General features: G+C 52.1%; 3 protein-coding genes across 8 annotated transcripts in view; 1 reads left to right on the top strand and 2 right to left on the bottom strand.

Moving 5' to 3' along the window:
• The window catches only part of TARBP1 (TAR (HIV-1) RNA binding protein 1), a 31,765-nt gene extending 19,697 nt beyond the window's left edge, over nucleotides 1–12,068 (top strand). The window contains 13 exon segments of the mRNA XM_070401303.1: nucleotides 340–530; nucleotides 715–786; nucleotides 1,548–1,668; nucleotides 2,608–2,718; nucleotides 4,226–4,375; nucleotides 5,616–5,702; nucleotides 6,129–6,325; nucleotides 7,442–7,523; nucleotides 9,233–9,404; nucleotides 10,178–10,369; nucleotides 10,751–10,875; nucleotides 11,273–11,409; nucleotides 11,715–12,068. Of these exon segments, the coding sequence (XP_070257404.1) occupies nucleotides 340–530; nucleotides 715–786; nucleotides 1,548–1,668; nucleotides 2,608–2,718; nucleotides 4,226–4,375; nucleotides 5,616–5,702; nucleotides 6,129–6,325; nucleotides 7,442–7,523; nucleotides 9,233–9,404; nucleotides 10,178–10,369; nucleotides 10,751–10,875; nucleotides 11,273–11,409; nucleotides 11,715–11,883 (1,806 nt within the window). The 3' untranslated portion in view covers nucleotides 11,884–12,068.
• Nucleotides 120–18,511, bottom strand: COA6 (cytochrome c oxidase assembly factor 6). Of its 5 annotated transcripts, none has more exons than XM_070401307.1 (4): nucleotides 18,333–18,511; nucleotides 17,314–17,468; nucleotides 12,609–12,726; nucleotides 120–3,765 (listed from the first exon to the last, which is right to left on the bottom strand). In XM_070401307.1, the coding sequence occupies exons 2-3, from the start codon at nucleotides 17,455–17,457 to the stop codon at nucleotides 12,631–12,633; spliced, it is 240 nt and encodes a 79-aa protein (XP_070257408.1). In that variant the 5' UTR covers nucleotides 17,458–17,468; nucleotides 18,333–18,511; the 3' UTR covers nucleotides 120–3,765; nucleotides 12,609–12,630. The 5 variants fall into 5 exon arrangements, with proteins under 5 accessions (XP_070257408.1, XP_070257405.1, XP_070257407.1 ...); XM_070401304.1 differs by lacking the exon at nucleotides 120–3,765 and adding an exon at nucleotides 4,188–4,568; XM_070401306.1 differs by lacking the exon at nucleotides 120–3,765 and adding an exon at nucleotides 4,188–4,563.
• Nucleotides 18,512–19,351: 840 nt separating this feature from the next.
• The window catches only part of SLC35F3 (solute carrier family 35 member F3), a 50,875-nt gene continuing 48,854 nt past the window's right edge, over nucleotides 19,352–21,372 (bottom strand). For both annotated transcript variants that reach the window (XM_070401031.1, XM_070401032.1), the window contains one exon: nucleotides 19,352–20,793. In XM_070401031.1, the coding sequence (XP_070257132.1) occupies nucleotides 20,561–20,793 (233 nt within the window). In that variant the 3' untranslated portion in view covers nucleotides 19,352–20,560. The remainder of the gene's footprint in view (nucleotides 20,794–21,372) is intronic.

Genomic DNA, 21,372 nt, shown 5'->3' with positions numbered 1-21,372 from the left:
CGTGGGCCCCAGGTCTTCGCTAACTCGGGGGGGCGAGGGGGGGGGGGAGGGTATTTTTCCCTCTTCCTCTGTGGACGGTGCTTCTTGTGGAAAGTTCTAAGTGAATTCACCACCAGTGACATCTTGTTACTGAGAAATGAAAATGCGTAGTCTGATTGCTGAGCATCTTGCAAAGTTCTAATGATAAAGAATTTTTAATTTTTTGGACTGTTCATGCTTATGTGGGAACTACCAGTGGAAGCCATTTCCAGACAGTTTCTAGCAACAGTAATTTTTTGGAAACAAAACAAAACAACTAACTTGGTCAAAGGGTACAATGACCATTGTTTTTCATTCCAGATTATGCACCAGATGATTGAAATGTCGGCTGTAAAAACCGGAGTCTTCAATACACTGATAACTCACTGCTGCCGATCGTGGGTTGTTCCTGCTCCAGAGGTGCCCCAGGCGTCTTTTTCAAACGCTGCGGATTACAGCGAGCTGCTCCTGGAGGCGTGTGTGTTTGGAACTGTGTTCAGGCGGGATCAGAGGTAAAGCTGTCATTATTTCAGCCTGTCCTCACTTACATTAAGTACCTACATAGGTAGACTTGTTTTTATTTTGAGGCTTTCAATGAGCAGAATACAAAGTTTTAGTTCATTTAAATTTGGGGCCTTAATTTTTTTTTTTCTGTCTAAAACCTGTTGTTCTTTGTCAAATCTTTTTTATGGGAAGACTCATTCAGGACATACAGACCTTTATTGAAAATCTTGGACATGAATGTGCGGCAAATGTTATTATTGAAAAGTAAGTATGAGGACTTCTCACATCTTGTCATGAATGGGATATTCACAATTTAACATCATATGAGAAGCATTCTGTATTTGTTAAATTTTTTAAAATATATTTTTATTGATTCCAGAGAGGACGGGAGAGGGAGAGAGAGGTAGAAACATCGATGAGAGAGAATCACTGATAGGCCGCCTCCTGCAGGCTCCCCACTGGAGATGAGCCCACAACCCGGGCATGTGTCCTGACTGGGAATCGAACTGTGACCTCCTGGTTCCTAGGTCAATGCTCAACCACTGAGCCACCCCGGCTGGGCGACAGTTTCTTATTTTATCTTCCCACATTCAGACACTGAAAGTGCTGGGATGTAGTTTGCCCTTCACGTAGAGAACACGCTGGTGTAGGACGGAGGAGCCATGGCGGCATTGGAGGCGGAGTCTTGCCCCTGAGTGGACAGAGCTGTGCATGGTCCTCACTCAGGAATAGCTCCATGAGCTCTGACCTGTTTTGTCCACAGATAAGATATTGCTGGCCCAGGGCCGCGGTGCGTGTGGTTTCCATGTGCTTGTGCCGACTTCCTGCACAGGCACTCGTTGACCCATTCATTCATTACCTTCCACCGTCCATCCTGAGTTCAGAGCACTGTCCTTAAGTGTGGACCCACGTAGTTTTAGAGAACTTGGGAAGGTCTTGACATTTGCTGTGGTATCTTGAAGCTAATTGAGGTGTTTTTATGTTTTGAACATGTATTAACACAGACTATCATCTCATACTTTTAGTACCAAAAGAGAGGACCACTATGTCAGAGTTTGTGCTGTCAAATTCCTGTGCTTGTTAGATGACTCCAATGCGTCCCATAAGGCGTTTATGGAAGACCTTGCCATCAAGCTGTTAGAGAAAGTAAATGTGTTTGGTTTTTGTTACTTTAAAGCATCTTTGTTTTTGTATACGTAGTTAAGTCAAAATCCAGCATTTGCTCTTTTTGTTGACAAAATGTTTCTAAATATTTTTATCAAAAAACCCGAGATTTATGTTCCTTTCATATTTCTAGTTAAATCTCAGTAATGTCCAACTCAAGTTGCTTTTGAGAACAATGTTTCCTGTACTCTAACCTTCTCTCCGTGTGTTTTCTGGTACCAGTCAAAACCAGTTACATTTAGTGTGATGTATCCGTCCATTGTTTTATGTAAGAATAGAGTAAAAAGCCAAAAATTTAGAAACTGCCATAATGCGAAGAATTTACTTTTTTGAATTTGCAGAATTATTTATAATGAGCATCGCACTGTCTGCAGGAGGGACTGTGCAGGCATTGGTGCCTTGAGAACCATGTCCAGTATCTGTCTCTCCTCACCCCTTCACCAGCCACAACGGAGCAAGGAGGCTTCTCAAAGACTGTGTGCTGGACAATGACATAGCTCCTTCCTAGTTGTTTTTTTTTTAAAGGGGAGAATGATGATTTTTATTTTTAAGAGAGGAAGGGAGAGGGATAGAGGGTTAGAAACATCGATGAGAGAGAAACATGGATCAGCTGCCTCCTGCATATCCCTACTGGGGATGTGCCCGCAACTAAGGTACATGCCCTTGACCGGAATCGAACCTGGGACCCTTCAGTCCGCAGGCCGACGCTCTATCCACTGAGCCAAACTGGTAGGGCACGCCTTTCTAGTTTTAAAAGCAGATGAGTTAAGTAACGAAATGCATTGTTGTGGAAGGAAACTAAAGCAGTGTCTTCTTGTCCTTCCTGCCGGTTGGAGGACCAGGGGCTGAGTTTGAAGCTGTGGTTGATGTTTCGTCAGCCACAGATTCAGCGAGTGATTCCATGTTGACTCCCCACCCCAGGAGGCACTGGTGTCCTCGTCCAGGACGCGATGCTACGTGAACTCCCAGCAGCACCGAGTGCAAAACCGAGTGTGGCAGATCCTGCTCGTGCTTTTCCCCCGCTTCGACCAGGTGAGTAGTCCCTGCAGTTGTACCTTTAGCACAGTAGTTCCCAAACGTATTTGGCCTACCGCCCCCTTTCCAGAAAAAATATTACTCAGCCCCTGGAAATTAATTTTTTTTTTAAATTTTAATAGCAGTTACTCATCGCCCCCAAATGCACCTGTGGCCATCACCGCCCCCCTGGATCGCTGCAGCGCCCACCGGGGGGCGGTAGCGCCCACTTTGGGAATCACTGCTTTAGCATAAGGGTTCCGTGTGAATAAACTGTGCAGTAGAGACTGTCATGTTGCTCTTTGAAAACGAGGAAGTAATCTGCTTAGCACTTATATACACTTCAGTTCTTAAAATTGAAGTCACTCAGGACACTTTTTAACAAAGAATGCGAAGGCAGTTAGGGATTGTGGAAATAAACCAGAAACTGCTTTACCTGGCCCAGTGACGATTCTTCCTTTCAGTACTTTAACGTGATACTGTAATGTTTAAAGTTTCATATGCCATTGAGAGCCCACCAGCCCCCGATCCTTGGCAGCTGGTTACTTGGAGGTGCCTGCTGTGGGCTGTCCGTCCTGCGGACACCGCAGTGGCGTCGTCTAGGAAGTAGTGACCAGTGAAGGTGGGACCAACCCAGGTCTAACCCAGACGCACGCTCCACTTTACAGCCCGGCACGGGGGCTTGAAATGAGCTTTTCTGCTCTTTAAGATACATTCTTCTTCTTTAAAATAAATACACGTAATACATACTTTTACACGAGGAGATGATGCTTTCTACCTGCTCCTGAGCGATGTTCAGTTACCCGGAGGGAAGTGCGGTTCTGAAGAGAAGGACGGGGCGAGGGGGAGGACTGTGGGTTCAGCGTCTCGGCCAGAAGAACTGGGCAGCTGTGGGGCAGGCGGATGGGCAGTCGCCCAAGGAGATGGGGGCCGGCCTGCTCCTCCTGGGCTCCGTCTGCTGCCTGCTGACTTGGGCATCTCGGCACATCTTGATCTCAATCCGGCCGCTTACCAGATGTGTGGCTTGCAGACAGTCACTTACCCTTCCTGAACCTTCTCTCTTCCCTGTAAAAATACCGAGAATAAAAACCTTCCTCACAGAATTCATGCCCAAGTAAAACGTGAACGGTCAGTAAAAGTACCTCATCGTTATGTCTGTCAGCAGTTTTTAAGGCCATTGTTTGCAGAGTGGTGGATCCAAGAGTTACTTAGAATGAAACTTTAAGCTGTGTTTTTTTAGCAGTATTTTTTAGTGCATTTTTAAAGTTAATAACCAGTTTCAGAGTTGCTAAAAGACTAGTTCTTAATTGTTCCTACCACAAAAAAAGAAATAATTATGTGATGGGATAGAGTTGTTAGTCAATGCCACGGTGGTAATCGTATTGTGATATGTCAATGCATCGAGTCAACATTTTTATCCCTTAAATTTATACATTGTTATATGTTAATTATATTTCAGTAAAAATAAATTTAAGACCATTAGTAACCATAACACAATTTAATTTGTGAATTTTATTTTTCTCAGAATTTCTTGAATAGAATCATTGACAAGATCTTTCAGGCTGGTTTCATCAACAACCAAGCGTCCATCAAGTATTACATCGAATGGATTATTATACTGATTCTTCACAAATTTCCTCAGTTTCTTCCAAAGTTCTGGGATTGTTTTTCTTGTGTAAGTAAAGGAGATTTTTTCCCATTTTTTAAAATTAACAAAAGATGTGGACTGTGCCGGGAGATTGTTTCACTTTCATTAGTTGGTGCTTGACTCTCAGTCGCCCTGGCCCAATTGCGTTGACATCCTAGGTTGTGTTTGGAATTAGTTGAAGAGACAGGCATGCCTGGCTCACCTTGAGAGCTCTTCTGCTCTAACAGAATAAAGATGGGAAAGGCTTTTGTTAGTAAGAAGGGAAATAGGTCAGTGCTGCAGTCTTACTTACCAAGTGCTGTCTTTGATCTTAGAAATAAGAATGAGGAAGAATTAAGTGTACTCCTTACACTTTAAAGACATTTCCAGTAGGTAAATTTTAGACGTCACCGAAGTAGCAGCTTTAATGAGAATCTTCAGGGTCTCTCTCTTACCCAACTGGGAACAGACGTCAGTTTATTCCATTCTTATTTCATGTCCCTCGTCCACCCCCCTCCCCCCAACCCCCAGCATTTCCTGCGTCCCGGATCATCTCTGAGGAGTTGATACAGGATCGTGATGGGTTACGGTGCAGGCCTCTGCCCTCAGTCTGCCATACTCGGTCTCTCCTTCACCAGATGCCTCCACGGCTGCTAAAGTCACTCGTGTCCACCCTCTGTCCATGGAGCTGCCCCCTGAGCTGTCCCTCCTGTGGTCACCCCCTCACGGTCACAGTCAGGCTCCTGAGAGTCCGATTTCCACACTGAGTCCCCGCCGCCTCCACCACCGGAGCTGCAGTGTCTGCAGCCTCTTCAGTCTGTGGCTTCCGTCAGTTTATCATCACAAATTAATGTGATTCCCAGTGACCATTAGTGGGAAGGTTTCTGAACCCATTTCAACGCTCTCCCCTGGCTTTTCATCCTGGGTTTTCAAAGCCAAGGCCCCCTGAACGTCGGAGCCCTGTCCTTGCCACTCGCTGCCTCTGCCTTCCACCTGCCTCTGTGTCTGCTGGTCTTGCTCACTGCCTGCCTGTTCGCTCGCTGCTCCCCGGCTCCTCCCCTCCAGCCAGTACTCACCCTGCAGGCCTCACCACCCCCCAGATGAGCACCCTCACCCACCACTCACTTCCCAGGAAGTTGGCGATGCCTCGCAGTTGGCTGGTTGCCATGTATTGGCATTTGGTTCTGCACCTGGGCTGCAGCTGTGAAGGGAGAGACTGCCCCCTGTGGGCCCCGCATGTCACATGGCACAGAAGCCTTGAATCACGTTTTACCTGATTTCTTTTCAGGGTGAAGAACACCTTAAAACAAGCATTTGTACATTCTTGTCGGTTTTGTCACATTTGGACATCATTACTCAAAATCTTCCAGAAAAGGTGAGTTTAAATTGTAAGAAGAGTTTAAACTTGACTAACAAAATAGAACTTTTAATATTTGTCCTAGTTTTTGTAAGTGTAACATATTCCTTATGTCTTCTGCAATTTCTCCCAGTGAGTCCAGCTGGCTACAGGCCCGTCGGGCGGGGTACTCTACCATATTGTTGGGTCTTTGCCTTGACCGTCAAGTTAGCACGTGGTACAAATAGGACACTAAGTTATTTTCATTTGCACACGTGCTGGAGGGTGGGGAGTACCGCAGGGTCACGGGATCTGCCTCTGGGGACCGTGTGCCAGCACGTCCATCTGTCTCGGGAGGAGGGTGGGGAGCCCGGAGCCCGTCGGGGACGCAGTGATGCCAGGTCCCCCTTGCGGTCTTCCAGCCACGGCCGGTGGCCACTGAAGTGATTCCTCTCCTCTCTGCAGAGGCCGGCTCTGAAGCAGGCCCTGGTCATCGCGCTGCAGTGGGGCTTCAGCCACAACTTCAGTGTCCGCCTGTACGCGCTGGTGGCGCTGAACAAAGCCTGGGGCATGTGTAAGACGCTGCAGATGGGGGAGCTGGACGCTCTGGCGTCCGTGATCGAGTCCAGCCTCAGTCAGGTGGAGAGCACGCCGGGAGCAGGGTAAGCACGTGCCGGCAGCCCTCCGGTGAGGGGGTGAGGCGGGACAGCTGCAGGCGGCGCCCTCGGCTCAGCTGAGGCCACGTGGGTGAGGCCACGTGGGAGCGCAGAGCCGGGTGGCAGAGCTTCGCAGCCGTTAGCTGTTCAGTGTAGTTGCAGTTCGGATTGCTGGCGGCTCCCCGGACCTTGTAGAACTGCTCCTGTGGATGGAGGGGCGTGAGCGGGGTGTTACAAAGCCCCTCGGGAGGCATCGCTTCCTGCCGTGTCTAAGGCGGTGTCTCACTGCGTTATCATCACTGACCCACCACCGGGAGTGCCACGGCTCACACAGTGCTGAGACCCAGGCCGCAGGGGTCCACAAAGGTCTCTTCGCACGCTCAGCGCACTCACTGATTTACATAAACCCGTGCACAGAGGCTGGACGCAGCAAACGGGGCGCCCGGAATGGGGATGGAAATCAGTGCCATGTTGTCGGGCCTCTGCTCGACCAAGTTAGCCGGCAGCACAGACGGCGCTGAGTCAGCGCTTCGCCTGGTCAGACGAGAACCCTCTCCACCGTGACAGGTGCGCCAGGAATCCCAGACCTGCTCACGGGAAACCTGTGGTCTGTGCGAGTTGGTAACAGTTTGGCTGTGAGTCTTCAGAGCAGAAAAAGGGTCTTGGGCGATGCTTTTCTCTCCTCAGCAGTTTATGCCAGAGACTGAAGGGTCCCCCCAGACCCCTCACGTGGCTCCCTCAGAGCCCCTCCGCCCGGCATTCATGTCTGTCAGGCCGGCGTCTGCCAGGCGCTCCAGGTGTTTCCTGTTGTCAGGTGCCCGTCACCTCGGATGGAGCTCAGGCCTCTGCATCCCTAGAGTGACCCCCACATGTCAGTGCCGACCTGGCTCCCATTCTTGTGAGTCATATGACTTTGAGAGAGTTACTTGTTTTGCATCTCATTTCAGAAGGTCAAACGCAGTGTCAGTTTCTAAAGTGTGTTGATCTTGGAGACAGAGGTGTATAAGCCTTAGGCTAAAACTCACACACTTTTCCCTCCGTTCTACACCCCGCAGTGGGTAAGCCAGGAAGGAGTCTGATTCCCCTCCCTTGCGTGTGCCTCACCATGTTTTCCACCCTTAGGAACGCCAAGAGGAACTGGCAGCGCATCCAGGACCATTTCTTTTTTGCAGCATTTCACCCGCTTCAGGACTACTGCCTGGAGGTGAGCACACTGTCCCACGCCAATGCTCTTGTATCGTTAGTCCTGACGCTTCCTTTGCCATCGTAGTTGAAGGGTGACGACTAGCTCACCTTTCCCCTCACTTGCTTCCCCTTCACGCTGTGAAGTTCTGCGTTTGCGTCACTTTATGCAGATGACCTGCCTCATTCCACGCTTACGCAGTGAGCCTGCTAGTCACTGTCTCTCTCTCTCTCAGGTAGTCAGGCCTGTACACACGGGAAGGGCAGTGTTTTAACTCTGAACAGAAACCTGTTCTGACACTAAAAGGGAGAGTGAAAACACTTGTGCAGGTGAGATTCTGTGGTCACGAAGCCCACTGTTAAAAGAACAAGATGGACTCTTGTTAATCACCTTGTCTAGGTCCTGGGGGGCTGAACCTGGATAGCAGGTGATACCCCGCCTCCCGAATGTGCTCATTTAATGAACTTCAAGAACCATAGACGGGTCTATTACTAGTCAGTCAATCAACTTGATATCTAAGTGACTAAACTTTGTAGAAATGGCATTACTTTCTCTTTGAATTAAAACATTCGACCTTGTTCTTTTCCTCTAAAGAACTTGGACGTCTCAGCTGCTGTGCACAGTGAACTACTTGGGTGGGTCACTAACACCCTGCGCTTTAAAAAGCTACAGCTCTGCACTGTGATGGTCGCCATAGGACATGAACTGCTTTCCGTGACGTCACAGCAGAAACTGTCCAGGGTTTTTCAGATACTTCACCCGCTCTGCTCTGTCCTCCGTGCGCAGGCGCTATGCCTGCCTCTTTCTGCAGGGCCTTTAGTGCCTCTTAGGTTACGTCCACCTGCCCACCTGCTACTGTTCCCGCAGGAGTAAGTCCTCACTTTCCTCTTTCCTGCCTTGGACGGCCTCCCCCTCATGTTGTATATTTCACTCCCCACTCCCAGTAGGAACCCTAACTCTGTGTAAGACTCCGTCTCGTCCATGTGTAGCCGTATTGGTACCCGCTTACTACCTAGTTGCAATCATGATGCTAATTTAAATGTACCCAGATGTTGCATGAAGAAAACCATATTCATTCTAAAGACTTTTATGAAGACTTGCATGTTGATCTAAACTTACTGTTTCATTTTAAACTTGCCTATTACCTGTGCTTCCGCTTCTCCTGGCCTTTGACCTTTGGTGATTTCCTGGTTCTCAGTTCTCATAGGTAAGAAAAAGAAAGGACTGTTTACATGATGACTAAACTGTTCACACTGCGCAGTTTACAAAACACTCTTCATGTGCTGTTTTAACCCCATCTTACCCACACTTTACAGATGAGGAGGCTGAAGCCAAGGGAGGCTAAATGGCTTAGCTAGTGGTAGCGAAAGGGAGGGTTTGGCACCAAGAGAGCTTGACCTGTTGCTTATGGAGAAGGTGGTGATCAGTCAACTGGTGTCCAAACGCTGCCCAACACCAGCACTGACTCCAGACGCTCTGCCTCGTGCAGAGCCGTGGCTGTTAGTGCATTAGGGACCCGAGTGCGAGACCTGCTGCTCGCCAGGTTCTTAGAAAAGCCGGTCAGACACATAGGCAGTTGCTACAAGACAGAAAGTAGGTCATTGGACCGGACGGGATAGTTTGGGAAAATACATTAGTAAGAATAGGTTGTACTTTAAGCAGTTATGTATTTCTTTGCTCTTTTTATGTTTTTTAAGGGGGAAAGTTTAGATTTTACACTTTTCTTTCAGACCATATTTCACATCCTTCCGCGCCTTGCAGGCCTTGTTGAAGACGAGTGGATTGCCATCGACAAGTTTGCCAAGTTCACGGACCTTCCCTCGGGGGCAGGGGCTCATCGCTACCTTTCTGCGACGCAGCTGCGCGAGCTGAGGCCGGGGGACTGGGCTCAGCAGGATGCAGGTGACAGAGTGTTCCCCTTTCCCACCGCTGCCCGCTCAGGCTGTGGCTGCAGTGACAGCAGGCGGCTGATAAAAGCTCCTTCACGAGGCTCCCGTGGAGAAGAGGCGGTGGAAAGTGGTGTAACTGACGGTACTTTCAGGGGCCTGAGCTTCGCTATGAAAAGCCAGGAGCCTCATCTGCTTCCTTATATAGTACTCTGAAATATCGTTCATATTCACTGTTTCCCACTATATATTTCTGTAAAATATAGATTTTAAAAGGGGCCAAATTATGGAATTTCTTGCCCCGTTTAGGAGTGAAGCAGAGAGGTTGGTGCTAGTCCTCGCTGGTTGGCCACCACTTCCCATCGCCTTCCTCCCCGGCTCCCTTAGGACCACCTCCCGCTGCTCTCCCTCAGCCACGCTGCCCTGAGCCATCCCAGGGCCAAGCCCCACCATTTTAAAGCCACCACTGACCCTAACAGCTGTGTGCCGAGGTCTGCATTCTCGTCGCCAGCCCACTGGTTCTCGTTCCGAACCCCTAGCCACGGCCTCGCTGAATTTCATGTCTCCCTCTGCCCGGCCCTCCTGGGCGCGGGACACTCCATAGCTCTTCACACTCCACGCCTCCCAGCTGGACTCACCCGCTGTCACCCTTGCAGGTCCTTCCTTTCCTGTCCTCGCTCGGTGAACTGCTTCCCCTGTGGCTCTCTCGCAGTGACGTAATATATGCAGAATATATATGCAGAATATGGGGGGACTGGTTTCCATAGGGGATTCTTCTTTCCTGCCCAGGCTCTCACTCGGGTGAAGCAGACAACCAATCCCAGTGGACTGACGTTCAGAAGAAGGTAATCCCGTGGAGACACGCTGCTCCCGATGCCGACCTGGAGCTGGCGTTTCAGGATCACGCTGCCAAGCTCGGCAAGGCCATCAGCCGCCTGATCGTCGTGGCCTCCCTCATCGACAAGCCCACCAACCTAGGAGGTAACCGTGTGTCGGGGGCTCGCTTAGACTCTGGATCAGGGGTCCTCAAACTTTTTAAAAGGGAGCCAGTTCACTGTCCCTCAGACCATTGGAGGGCCGGACTATAGTTTAAAAAAAAAACTATGAACAAATTCCTATGCACACTGCACATATCTTATTTTGAAGTAAAAAAACAAAACGGGAACAAATACAATATTTGTATTTGCATGTGGCCCTCGGGCCATAGTTTGAGGACCCCTGCTCTAGATCCTGCGAACGGCCAGTCAGCGCACGGCCGTATGGGCTGCCTTCCAGGCGTGACCCGCTGTGGGAGGCCACGGGGTGGGGGACACACTGCGCTCAGCCTCGTGCTGCTGACGGTGATGCCCGCTTGCTCTGCAGGCCTGTGCCGCACCTGCGAGGTGTTCGGGGCGGCAGCGCTGGTGGTCGGCAGCCTTCAGTGCGTCAGCGACAAGCAGTTCCAGCAGCTCAGCGTCTCCGCGGAGCAGTGGCTGCCTCTGGTGGAGGTGGGTGGCAGTGACTCACTGTTCGAGTTGATTGGCTCAGTCTGTAGTTCTCCATCTTCGTGTATCGGCCCCTTTGCAGTAATTTACAGTAGTCCCAGCCTTTAACACTAAAGTAAAATGCAGCCCAATGCTGTTCTCCTGTTCCTTTATCATCTTCCACGTGATTGTGTTTTTAGAAATCAATCATGTAGGATTCCTTTCAGGAAAACATGCCTTGCTGGTGTAGGAATCATTTTCATACATTTCTATGCTGTTGGGGGAATTCTTGTTTATAGTGTATAATCTTTTCTAAAAGACTTAAGCAAGCTCAGTTTAGTAAGTTTTTTAAGCTCTGATTTTACTCTTAGCAGGGCCGTGACTGAATGACTTACTTTCTGCTCTTTTAAATGGTGTGAAGGTAAAGCCACCGCAGCTGGCGGGCTATCTGAGGCAGAAGCAGGCGGAGGGCTACACGGTCATCGGCGTGGAGCAGACGGCCCGGAGCACGGCCCTGACCCAGTACTGCTTCCCGGAGAGGTCGCTGCTGCTGCTGGGGTGAGAACCTCCTCACAGCTCAGCCAGAAAACGGTTCAGAAACCGTAGTTTATTGGACCCTCACACGCACCTGCCACCACCTGCACTCGACCTGGTGCTCATGGGAAGCCCCCGACCTTCCCTTACTTCACCTGTGGGTGCGCAGGGGACCACAGGGTGGCCCATACGCTTTTCATCCTCCTTCTCCTTTCTCCCAGTTAACCGGTATTTTCTCAGACACTCAGACATTCTGAATGTTAACACTGAATGTCTGAGAAAATACGGTTATTACAAGGAAAGTAACCTTTCTTCTCCCCTTTCACCAGAAATGAACGTGAAGGAATCCCTGCCAACCTGATCCAGCAGCTGGACGTGTGTGTGGAAATCCCTCAGCAGGGCATCACCCGCTCGCTGAACGTCCACGTGAGTGGAGCCCTGCTCATCTGGGAATATGCCCGGCAGCAGCTGCGCAGGCGAGGGGGCACCCAGGCGTGAGGTCCCCGCACTCTGAGAGTTGTCGGTGCTATTGAAACAGTTAAAAAGTATTTGGATAAATGAAACAAATTCTGAATTTACGGGAATAATTTGTGTTTTTTCCTTATAACTTAATGCCAAACTTTTTCATGTGCCTTAAACATATTACTATGTGTTGTCCTCTTTAATAAACATATTTAGCTAAATTGTATTGCTTCTTTAGTAAAATGTTTTAAGCAATTGTGGAGATAAAACTATTTTTAAAAGATCATTTCTTTCCTAGAAACTATTTTTTTTTCTTAGTGAATAGAAGTGAGAGAGGACATCCTTACCTTGTTACTGATTTTGGGGAAAAATCACTCCTTGTGCCATCACTAAGTATATTAGCTAAGCTGTTTGTAGACAGTCTCTATTATTTTAGTTGTCTATTTAAGTTCTCCCGATCACCATTTTTTGGTGTGTGCCTCTATAAAATGGGCACTCCTAGGACACATATAACAACCTGTTTTTTCAGTATCTACAATATTTGCCTAATGCCATCCTCTAACCAAAAAAATAGCTACATGTATTTTTAAAATAGGCTTTAATTTTCTTCTTAAAATAGATTTCTTACTAAATTAAAACTGAGCATGTTTCATACCACTGTCTGATCGCTTTCATTATTAAGTCACATATGCAGAAGCACTGATGTCTACCAGCTCCCACAGTCCATGGAGCACTGGGAATGTCCAGAAAGAAGAGTCTACCTTTCGGAGAGGCCAGGGCAGCCTAGGACTTGGCAGAGGTGTTTGAAGGCTGGAACTGTCCTGCTTCAAATTTCTCTTTAAATTTTAAGTAGTCTCTTCTTTTGTCAAAATATTTTATCTGTTGAGAAAAAGGGGTTTGAAATATGGTCAGGTTATGCAGCTCAGGTAAACAACAGCACGGACTTAAATGTAACCGGTTATTCAGTATAAATTGTATAAGTGACCTGAGTCATTTATATTCTAGAACAGCGGTTCTCAACCTTCCTAATGCCGTGACCCTTTCATACAGTTCCTCATGTGGTGGTGACCCCCAATTTCATTGTTACAAATTGAACATAATGAAAGCATAGTGGTTAATTACAGAAACAATATGTAATTATATAGGTGTTTTCCGATGGTCTTAGGCGACCCCTGTGAAAGGGTCGTTCGACCCTCAAAGGGGTTGCGACCCCCAGGTTGAAAACCGCTGTTCTAGAACCATTTCACAGCAGTGCATTGATGTATAAAGGTCTTGGAAAAGGATGTAGACCAGTAAGTCACAACCTTTTTGGGTTACAGACCCTATTGAGCACTTGAATAAGCAATCAATTAGGAAATAAAAAAACTACCATGAGACAAATAAAAACACAACTTTTCAAAATTTACAGATGCAGTAAGAGCAGTTCTAAGAGGAAAGTTCATAGCTATACACGTCAAGAAACAATAAAAATCCCAAACAATCTTAAATTTACAACTAAAGGAACTAGAAAAAGAACCCCCCCACCCCACCCCCCACAAAAGAAAAAGATCAATAAAACTTACAGCTGGTTCTTTGAAAAGATAAACAAAATTCAAAATTGACAAACCTTTATCCAAACTCATTAAGAATAAAAGACCCCAAATAAAATCATAAACGAAAGAAGTGACAAATGATACCACAGAAAATATAAAACGCTAAGGATGCCAACAAATTCAGTTTTTCTAAAAGCATATAACCGCCCAGGACTGAACCAGGAAAAAATAGAAAATCTGAACAGACTGTTGACTAGTCATGAAATTAAAGCAGAAATCACAAAAACTCCCAGCAAACAAAAGCCTGGGGCCAGATGACTGCACAGATGAACTCTACCAAACATTTAAAGAATTAATCCCTATCCTTAAATGACTTCAAGAAAAATCAAAGAGGAAGGAATGCTTCCTCATCATCCTAGGAAGCCAGCATTGCTCCGATACTCAAACCAGATAAAGACATGACCAAAAAAAAAAGAAAAAAAATTACAGGCCAATATCCTTGATGCAAAAATACTCAACAAAATATTAGCAAGCTGGACTCAGCAATACCAGACCTACGGCCTGGCCAGTGTGGCCCAGTGGTAGCGGGACTGGGCGGATAAATGGCAGGTGATGTGTGTGAGGTGCGCGGAGCCTGTTAACGTGACCAGGGCGCAGGGACGGAGGGAGAGGCCTCCGGGTGGCACCGGCCTGTGTGTGGGTGGAGAGCACAGTAAAGCCACCGGCCGGCTGTACAAACTACCGATGCAGAGCACAGAGCCGCCCCCAAAGCAGGGGGAGGGTCCAGAGCCCCGGGCTGGAGAGGGCAGAGGGGGTCGGGGGCCCAGAGCCACCCCGAAAGCAGGGGGAGGGTCCAGAGCCCCGGGCTGGAGAAGGCAGAGGGGGTCAGGGGCCCAGAGCCACCCCGAAAGCAGGGGGAGGGTCCAGAGCCCCGGGCTGGAGAAGGCAGAGGGGGTCAGGGGCCCAGAGCCACCCCGAAAGCAGGGGGAGGCAGGGTCCAGAGCCATGGGCTGGAGAGGGCAGAGGGGGTCGGGGGCCCAGAGCCACCCCGAAAGCAGGGGGAGGGAGGGTCCAGAGCCCCGGGCTGGAGAAGGCAGAGGGGGGTCGGGGGCCCAGAGCCGCCCCGAAAGCAGGGGGAGGGTCCACAGCCCAGGGCGGGAGAGGGCAGAGGGGGCCGGGGGGGCCCAGAGCCACCCCGAAAGCAGGGGGAGGGTCCAGAGCCATGGGCTGGAGAGGGCAGAGGGGGTCGGGGGCCCAGAGCCACCCCGAAAGCAGGGGGAGGGAGGGTCCATAGCCCCGGGCTGGAGAGGGCAGAGGGGGTCGGGGGCCCAGAGCCACCCTGAAAGCAGGGGGAGGGTCCACAGCCCAGGGCTGGAGAGGGCAGAGGGGGTCGGGGGCCCAGAGCCACCCCGAAAGCAGGGGGAGGGTCCACAGCCCCGGGCTGGAGAGGGCAGAGGAGGCGGGGGGGGGGGGGCCCAGAGCCACCCTGAAAGCAGGGGGAGGGTCCAGAGCCATGGGCTGGAGAGGGCAGTGGGGGTCGGGGGCCCAGAGCCACCCCGAAAGCAGGGGGAGGGTCCACAGCCCCGGGCTGGAGAGGGCAGTGGGGGTCGGGGGCCCAGAGCCACCCCGAAAGCAGGGGGAGGGTCCACAGCCCCGGGCTGGAGAGGGCAGTGGGGGTCGGGGCCTACAGTGCGCTGACCACAGGGGCAGCGCAGCGATTCCCGACGGCGCTCATCCACCAGACACCTGCGAGCCCCAGCGCTTTTAAAAGAAGTTTGGGTTCTACTTCCACAAATAGGCGAGGGCTGGGACACAGCTACTTGTTTTTTAAAATCTCCACCTGATTCTGACATGCAGCCTGCGTGGCAAATGAGGCCAGGCTGTGGGGGATCTCCTGGGAAAATGGGGGGGGGGGGGGGTGAGGGCGGGACCCACCAGCACCCCGCTCTTCACCTGTCACTCCCACCTCCAGGGCCAGGTCCTTCCCATCCTCAGTCCCCCGCTGTGCTCAGTGCCCACAGGTGGGGGGGGGGGGGGAGCAGAGGGAGGGGCGCATGGGCAGTAATGGTATCAGAGCCTAAAGCAGCAGGTCTCAACCTGTGGGTCGCGACCCCTTTGGCGGTCGAGCGACCCTTTCACAGGGGTCGCCTAAGACCGTCCTGCAGATCAGATATTTACATGACGATTCATAACAGTAGCAACATGACAGTGATGAAGTAGCAACGAAAATAATTTTATGGTTGGGTCACAACATGAGGAACTGTATTTAAAGGGCCAGGAGGTTGAGAACCGCTGGCCCTAAAAGGAATCAGGTGTGATGTCAGCCCAAACTCCCGTAGTTTTCACCTCCACTGAAGCCAGGAGTTACTCCCAGTGATCTATCTAAGGGGGATCACCAGAAATGCATTTGGGGACCGGGGGGGGGGGGGGGGGGGCCTAACACATTATCTAATCCAGTGATGGCGAACCTATGACACGCGTGTCAGAGGTGACATTCGAACTCATTTTTTTGGTTGATTTTTGTTAAATGGCATTTAAATATATAAAATAAATATCAAAAGTATAAGTCTTTGTTTTACTATGGTTGCAAAGATCAAAAAATTTCTCTATGTGACACGGCACCAGAGTTAAGTTAGGGTTTTTCAAAATGCTGACACGCCGAGCTCAAAAGGTTCGCCATCATTGAAATCCAATCAGCAAGCCCCACACAGACCAGGTTTCAGCTTAAATGCCAAATCAGACATGGGACCTTCATAGTAAGTCCACGAGATGGGGTGCGTCCTGCTGGTTTTACGGACGAAGAGGTCCCCCAACACAACCTGTGTCCACTGAGTTCACTCCCAGCCTGGCCCCAACAGGACCCCGCCCTCCATCACACCTGTGGTCTCCGTCCAGCCTCAGGCTCCTCTCCAAGAATCAGGTGTGAGACGTGACGACCCTAAAGCCACTCCACCTCTAAAGGATCTGTTCTCAAACCACCTGGGAGACGGGGAGCGGCACATGCGTGAAAAAGCGACAAATCAGTTCAGACCCGCCAGGCGGCGTGGCCGGGCCTGACCTGGAACTGCAGCTCGGCCACCCTGACCAGTACGGAGCACGTGACCTCCACGCTGAGCTGCAGCTGCCACCTCCGAGTTGCAGCAACAGCACTCATTTTTTATTTTTTAAATTAATTTCAGAAAGAGGAAGAGAGAGGGAGAGAATCACTGATCAGCTGCCTCCTGCACGCCCCCCACGGGGGATGGAGCCCACAACCCGGGCATGTGCCCTGACTGGGAATCGAACCCTGACCCCGTGGTTCATAGGTCGACGCTCAACCACTGAGCCACATCGGCCGGGCATTAACGAAGGCGTGTCCCCACTTACACGGGATCGCCAATGGGCTCAATGCTGTTGGTTCCTGTCCACCGCCGCTCCCTTCCCAAGGACCCGCAGGGCAGGGCGGGGACACCTGTCAGGGGTCCCTGGGGGCAGAACCGGCCCCACGCACATTTCCATTATAAGCTGGGTCTGGGTCGCTGTGATTTGGGGGGGCACCTGGGCATGCGTTCTTTGTGAGGGCAGCTTCAGGCCAATGAATGGGCTTCCTCCTGCCCCAGATGAAATCCTGCCCCGCAGGCAGCCCCTGGAGAAGTCTCCCGGTTTAGAGGCTGGGTTTTGGGGGCCACATTCACGTGTTCGTTCTGTTTTTCAATGATCCTTCGAGGGTTAGGGGACGTTTCCCAAAGGTCGGCCTGATGCAAGCCAACGGCCTGGCTGACCACACCGGGTGCCTCTGCTGCTCGGGTCCCTGCGGGACCCACACGCCCAGGCCGGCACCTCATCTCGCAGCCCCCAACTCAGCACCTGCCCCCCCCTTCCCCCCACAACGCGCGCAACCTCCGTGCGTTTCAAAGGCAAAGAGAACCCGGTCCGTCCACGGCGCTTCGCTTACCCACTGCTGCGGGCAGCTCGCCTCGAAGGAGCGTCGCAGCGCCTGGCACCGGGAGGCGTCGTCCGCGTGCTCGTCCAGGCACCTCCAGAACTCGTCCCGGGCGCCCCAGCAGACCTGCCGCTCCTTCATGGTCGGCGCCGCCATCCCGCGGGCTCCTGCGGGCGAGCAACATGGGCCGTGAACGAGGAAGGAAAACACGGCGCTTCCCACCAGCCCCGCTCTTCTCAGTTCCGTCTAGGTGTTCATTTTTTTTTATTTTAATTCAGTGGTTCTCAACCTTCTGGCCCTTTAAAAACAGTTCCTCATGTGGTGACCCAACCATAAAATTATTTTCGTTGCTACTTCATCACTGTCATGTTGCTACTGTGATGAATCGTCATGTAAATATCTGATATGCAGGATGGTCTTAGGCGACCCCTGTGAAAGGGTCGTTCGACCGCCAAAGGGGTCGCGACCCACAGGTTGAGAACCGCTGTTTGATGTCAGAGAAGAAGGGAGAGAGAGAAACATCAATGATGGGAGAGACTCATGGATCTACTGCCTCCTGCACGCCCCCCCCACTGGGGATCGGGCAGCCACCCGGGCACGTGCCCGGATGGGGAATGAACCCTGACCTCCCGGTTCATAGGTCAACGCTCCACCCTGGAGCCAGGCCGGCGGGGCTGCTTGAGGATTTCCATGGAGCAGCTGAAAGTAATCAGCCTGCAGCGCCCGCACCGGAGCACCTGACCACGGGCGGCGGGTAGGGGCGGGCGTGGGGGGCGGCCGGGTCAGCGCCACGCCCCCGTGGTCCGGTCACGGAGGGGCGCTTGCTTACTCTCTCCAGCCAGTGTCCCCGTCGGTAAAACGGGGTCAGCGGCGCCCCCTTCCCCAGGTGCTGTCCGCACCAACCCGCGTTCCCTCCAAATGAGCGCGCGGGGCGAAATCAACCCGCCGGACGCGGCGCGCCCACGAGGGATCGCAGCTCGCGAGAGTCGGCGACCTCCTCGGTTCCCCCCGCCGGTCCACAGCAAACTTGCCTCTCCGTCCGCTCCGAAGGGAGAAAGGGCCACGCCGTCCGCACCTGGGAGCAGGACGCGGGCCGAGTCCGGGCGCCGCCGGGGTCACGCCGCCCCGCAGGCTGGGCTCAGGCACATAGACCTCGGCACCACCAGCCAGCAGTACGCTCGGGGGAATCGCTGGCCTCGCACTGACCCTCACGGGCCGCCGTCGACGTGCCAGAAGGCGGGACTTCCGCTCAGCGCTTTCCTCCGGGGCGGGACTTCCGCCCTGCTGGGCGAGAGGGCGGTGCCTGGAACTAGGCCGCGGTCCTTTGGCTCCGCCCAGCGGCCTGGGTCACGTGGCTGGTCCCGCCCACCGCAGGTTTCCGCTGGGACGTCCTACGCCCTTTTCCCCGGACCTGAAGCTCTCAGTCTTGCCGTCCGCCACCCGGAAGGTTTAGGCGCGGGCACTGCCTGACGACCTGGCGGCCACGTGGGACCTGTACCCCGGGAGGAGGGCGGAGCCGAGCGTGCACCAACTGCGCACGTTCGATTCCTCCCTTCTCAGATTTTTAAAAAATGCGTTCTTTTTTCTATATACATATTTTTATTTATTTCAGAGAGGAAGGGAAACATCAATGAGAGAGAATCATGGATCAGTTGCCTCCTGCACGCCCCACCTTGGGGATCCAGCCTGCAACCTGGGCACGTGCCCTGACCGGGAATCGAACTATGACCTCCTGGTTCAGAGGTGGATGCTCAACCGCTGAGCCACGCTGGCTGGGCCAGCGCTGTGTCCTTGATGTCACTGTGCTGGCCGGGCTCAGGGCTTGTTTTCTCGAGGCCTGGCTGCCTGCCTGCCTTTCACTCCACGGAAATCAAAATCTGTCTTTACAGTCAGAGTTGTCTTTCCTTCCCCAATTCGGGTGGGTCTGGGTGCCTTGCAGGGAGCGGAAGCGTAAGGAAGGCAAGGAAGTCAGAACGGGTGCGCTGGGAACGTTCCCCGCGTCGCCATCAAGACAACGACACGCTTCTTTTTAAACCATTTATTCCTCTGTTTGGCCCAACAGGGTCATGGAAATGGAGAATAATTATCGGTTAAAAAGTTCAGGTTGCCAGGGCCCCGTGCCCCCTATGCACCTTTGGGTTATGACAACGTTTTCAAAATAAGGTTTCCCTTTCGTATGTAACAATGTAAACTTCAATAAGTAGTAAACTCTAAATGCCCCCTCTGGTCCCTCTTCACCGGTTCATCACAGATAGAGTTTCCTGGCAGAGCGAAACGGCGGGATCAACAGCCTGGAACTGAAGCGTCGCATCAGAAGATGCACGGGTTCGGGAGGCCATGCTTCCGTCTCGGTCCCGAAGCAGAAGCGACCCGGCGGCCCCCTCCTCCGGGGTCACACCGCGACCCACACTCCGTCACACCGCCGTCAGCTTGGTCACTTCTGGACACACGCACGCACACACCCACACACACACGCCCATCATATGTCGTTTTATTGGTTTTTAAAGATGTGTACATCTCAACAATAAGACTGCGCCAGTGACGGGGAACGTCACTTGCTTCACATAGGCCAAGATGAAGTTTCTGTAGAAGGCACTGGAACGTCTCCGGTGGGGCCTCAGACAGACACGCGAGAGCAAGCCAGCGAGCGGGGCTCAGATGACTCCCCCTCCCCGCCCCCCGACGTTACCCGGCTCAGGCCTGACCCTCCTCCACCTGCTCCCCTCGGCCCCCCCAGCTCGGCATAGAGATGGCTTTCGATGTCCATTCTCCTTTTGTGTGTCCCCTCTTCCTATCCATCTGTCCATCCAAACTAACTTACAGTTATCTTCTGGTTCCTTGTGATCCCTTAAAAAAATAAAGAGTCCAGCTCTGGTCTGAAACAAACAATGACTCCCACCGCCAGAGAGTAATCACAGTGTGCAATGGAGTTTTCGGTCGAGAAGATCCAGAACAGAAGATCTGCCTGCCTCAACCAGAACCTGTGGCCCCCAGATCGCCGGGGCCAGGATGGTTCCTACTCGCTTTACATTCATTTAAAAAGAGCTCAGGTTCTTCCCTCGTGCGCGTCGAGTCGGTACCTTAAGTGGAAGGTCTGATGTGGACAAGAGCAAGCGGGTTGGACATGCCCATGAGTACCGTGGGACGTACCCAGGGGACCCAGACTGTACAGGTATGTACACCTTTGCCCACCGAGGTGCCGCCAGGAACAGACCTCCGGACCCTTCACGCCAGCGTCCCTGCGTGTCCAGGAGACGGGTCAGCGGGCAAAGGAGGGCCGGGCCCTTCTCTTGTTCTGGAGGCCGGAGCCTAGGTCCCCGCTGCCCTCCGCCGGCTCCTCCTTCTTCCTGACCTTGAGGCGGGTGAGCAGCTTGACCAGCCAGACGTCCCACTCCTCGGGCAGCAGCAGCAGGAGGAAGCCCAGGCCGATGATGACGATGGCGATCACCCGGACGCCGTTGAAGACGATGTTGGTGGTGTAGTGATCGACCACTGCGGGGGCAGAGAACGCGGTTACTCAGCGAGAAGCCGGGCGCTAGAGGGACAAGGGGACGAGGCGTGGGTCCTCACAGAACAGTGGGCCGTGGGCGGGGAGCTGTCTTCTCATGTCCCCAGAACCTTCTATATATATTATTATTATTATTATTATTGATTTCAGAGAGGAAGGGAAAGGGAGAGAGAGATAGAAGCATCAACGATGAGAGAGAATCATGGATCGGCTGCCTCCTGCACGCCCCATACTGGGGATCAAGCCCACAACCCGGGCATGTGCCTTTGACCAGAGTCGAACCCGGGACCCTTCAGTTCACAAGCTGACGCTCTATCCACTGAGCCACACCGGCTAAGGCAGAACCTTCCTTACTTTGGTTCTGTGCCCAGTAGCAGGGGCTGCCTCAGGCACATCACCCTTCACTCCCTCTGGTGGGAGGCCTTGAACTTGTAGTTGATTCCCCCAACTCACCTCGGTTCAGACACGGATTTGTTAGGCAAATAGACAGGGGGCGGGCAAACATAGGTTGACAGTTGTTCCTATGGAAAATAATACAACAATTGCCCGGCCGGTGTGGCTCA

The sequence above is a fragment of the Myotis yumanensis genome, unplaced genomic scaffold (genome assembly GCF_028538775.1).
Source record: "Myotis yumanensis isolate MYYU_CA2020_CCGP unplaced genomic scaffold, mMyoYum1.0.hap1 SCAF_22, whole genome shotgun sequence".
NCBI lineage: Eukaryota > Metazoa > Chordata > Mammalia > Chiroptera > Vespertilionidae > Myotis > Myotis yumanensis.
Note: the sequence above shows the minus strand (reverse complement) of the source record. Positions and strands in the feature narration are given on the sequence as shown.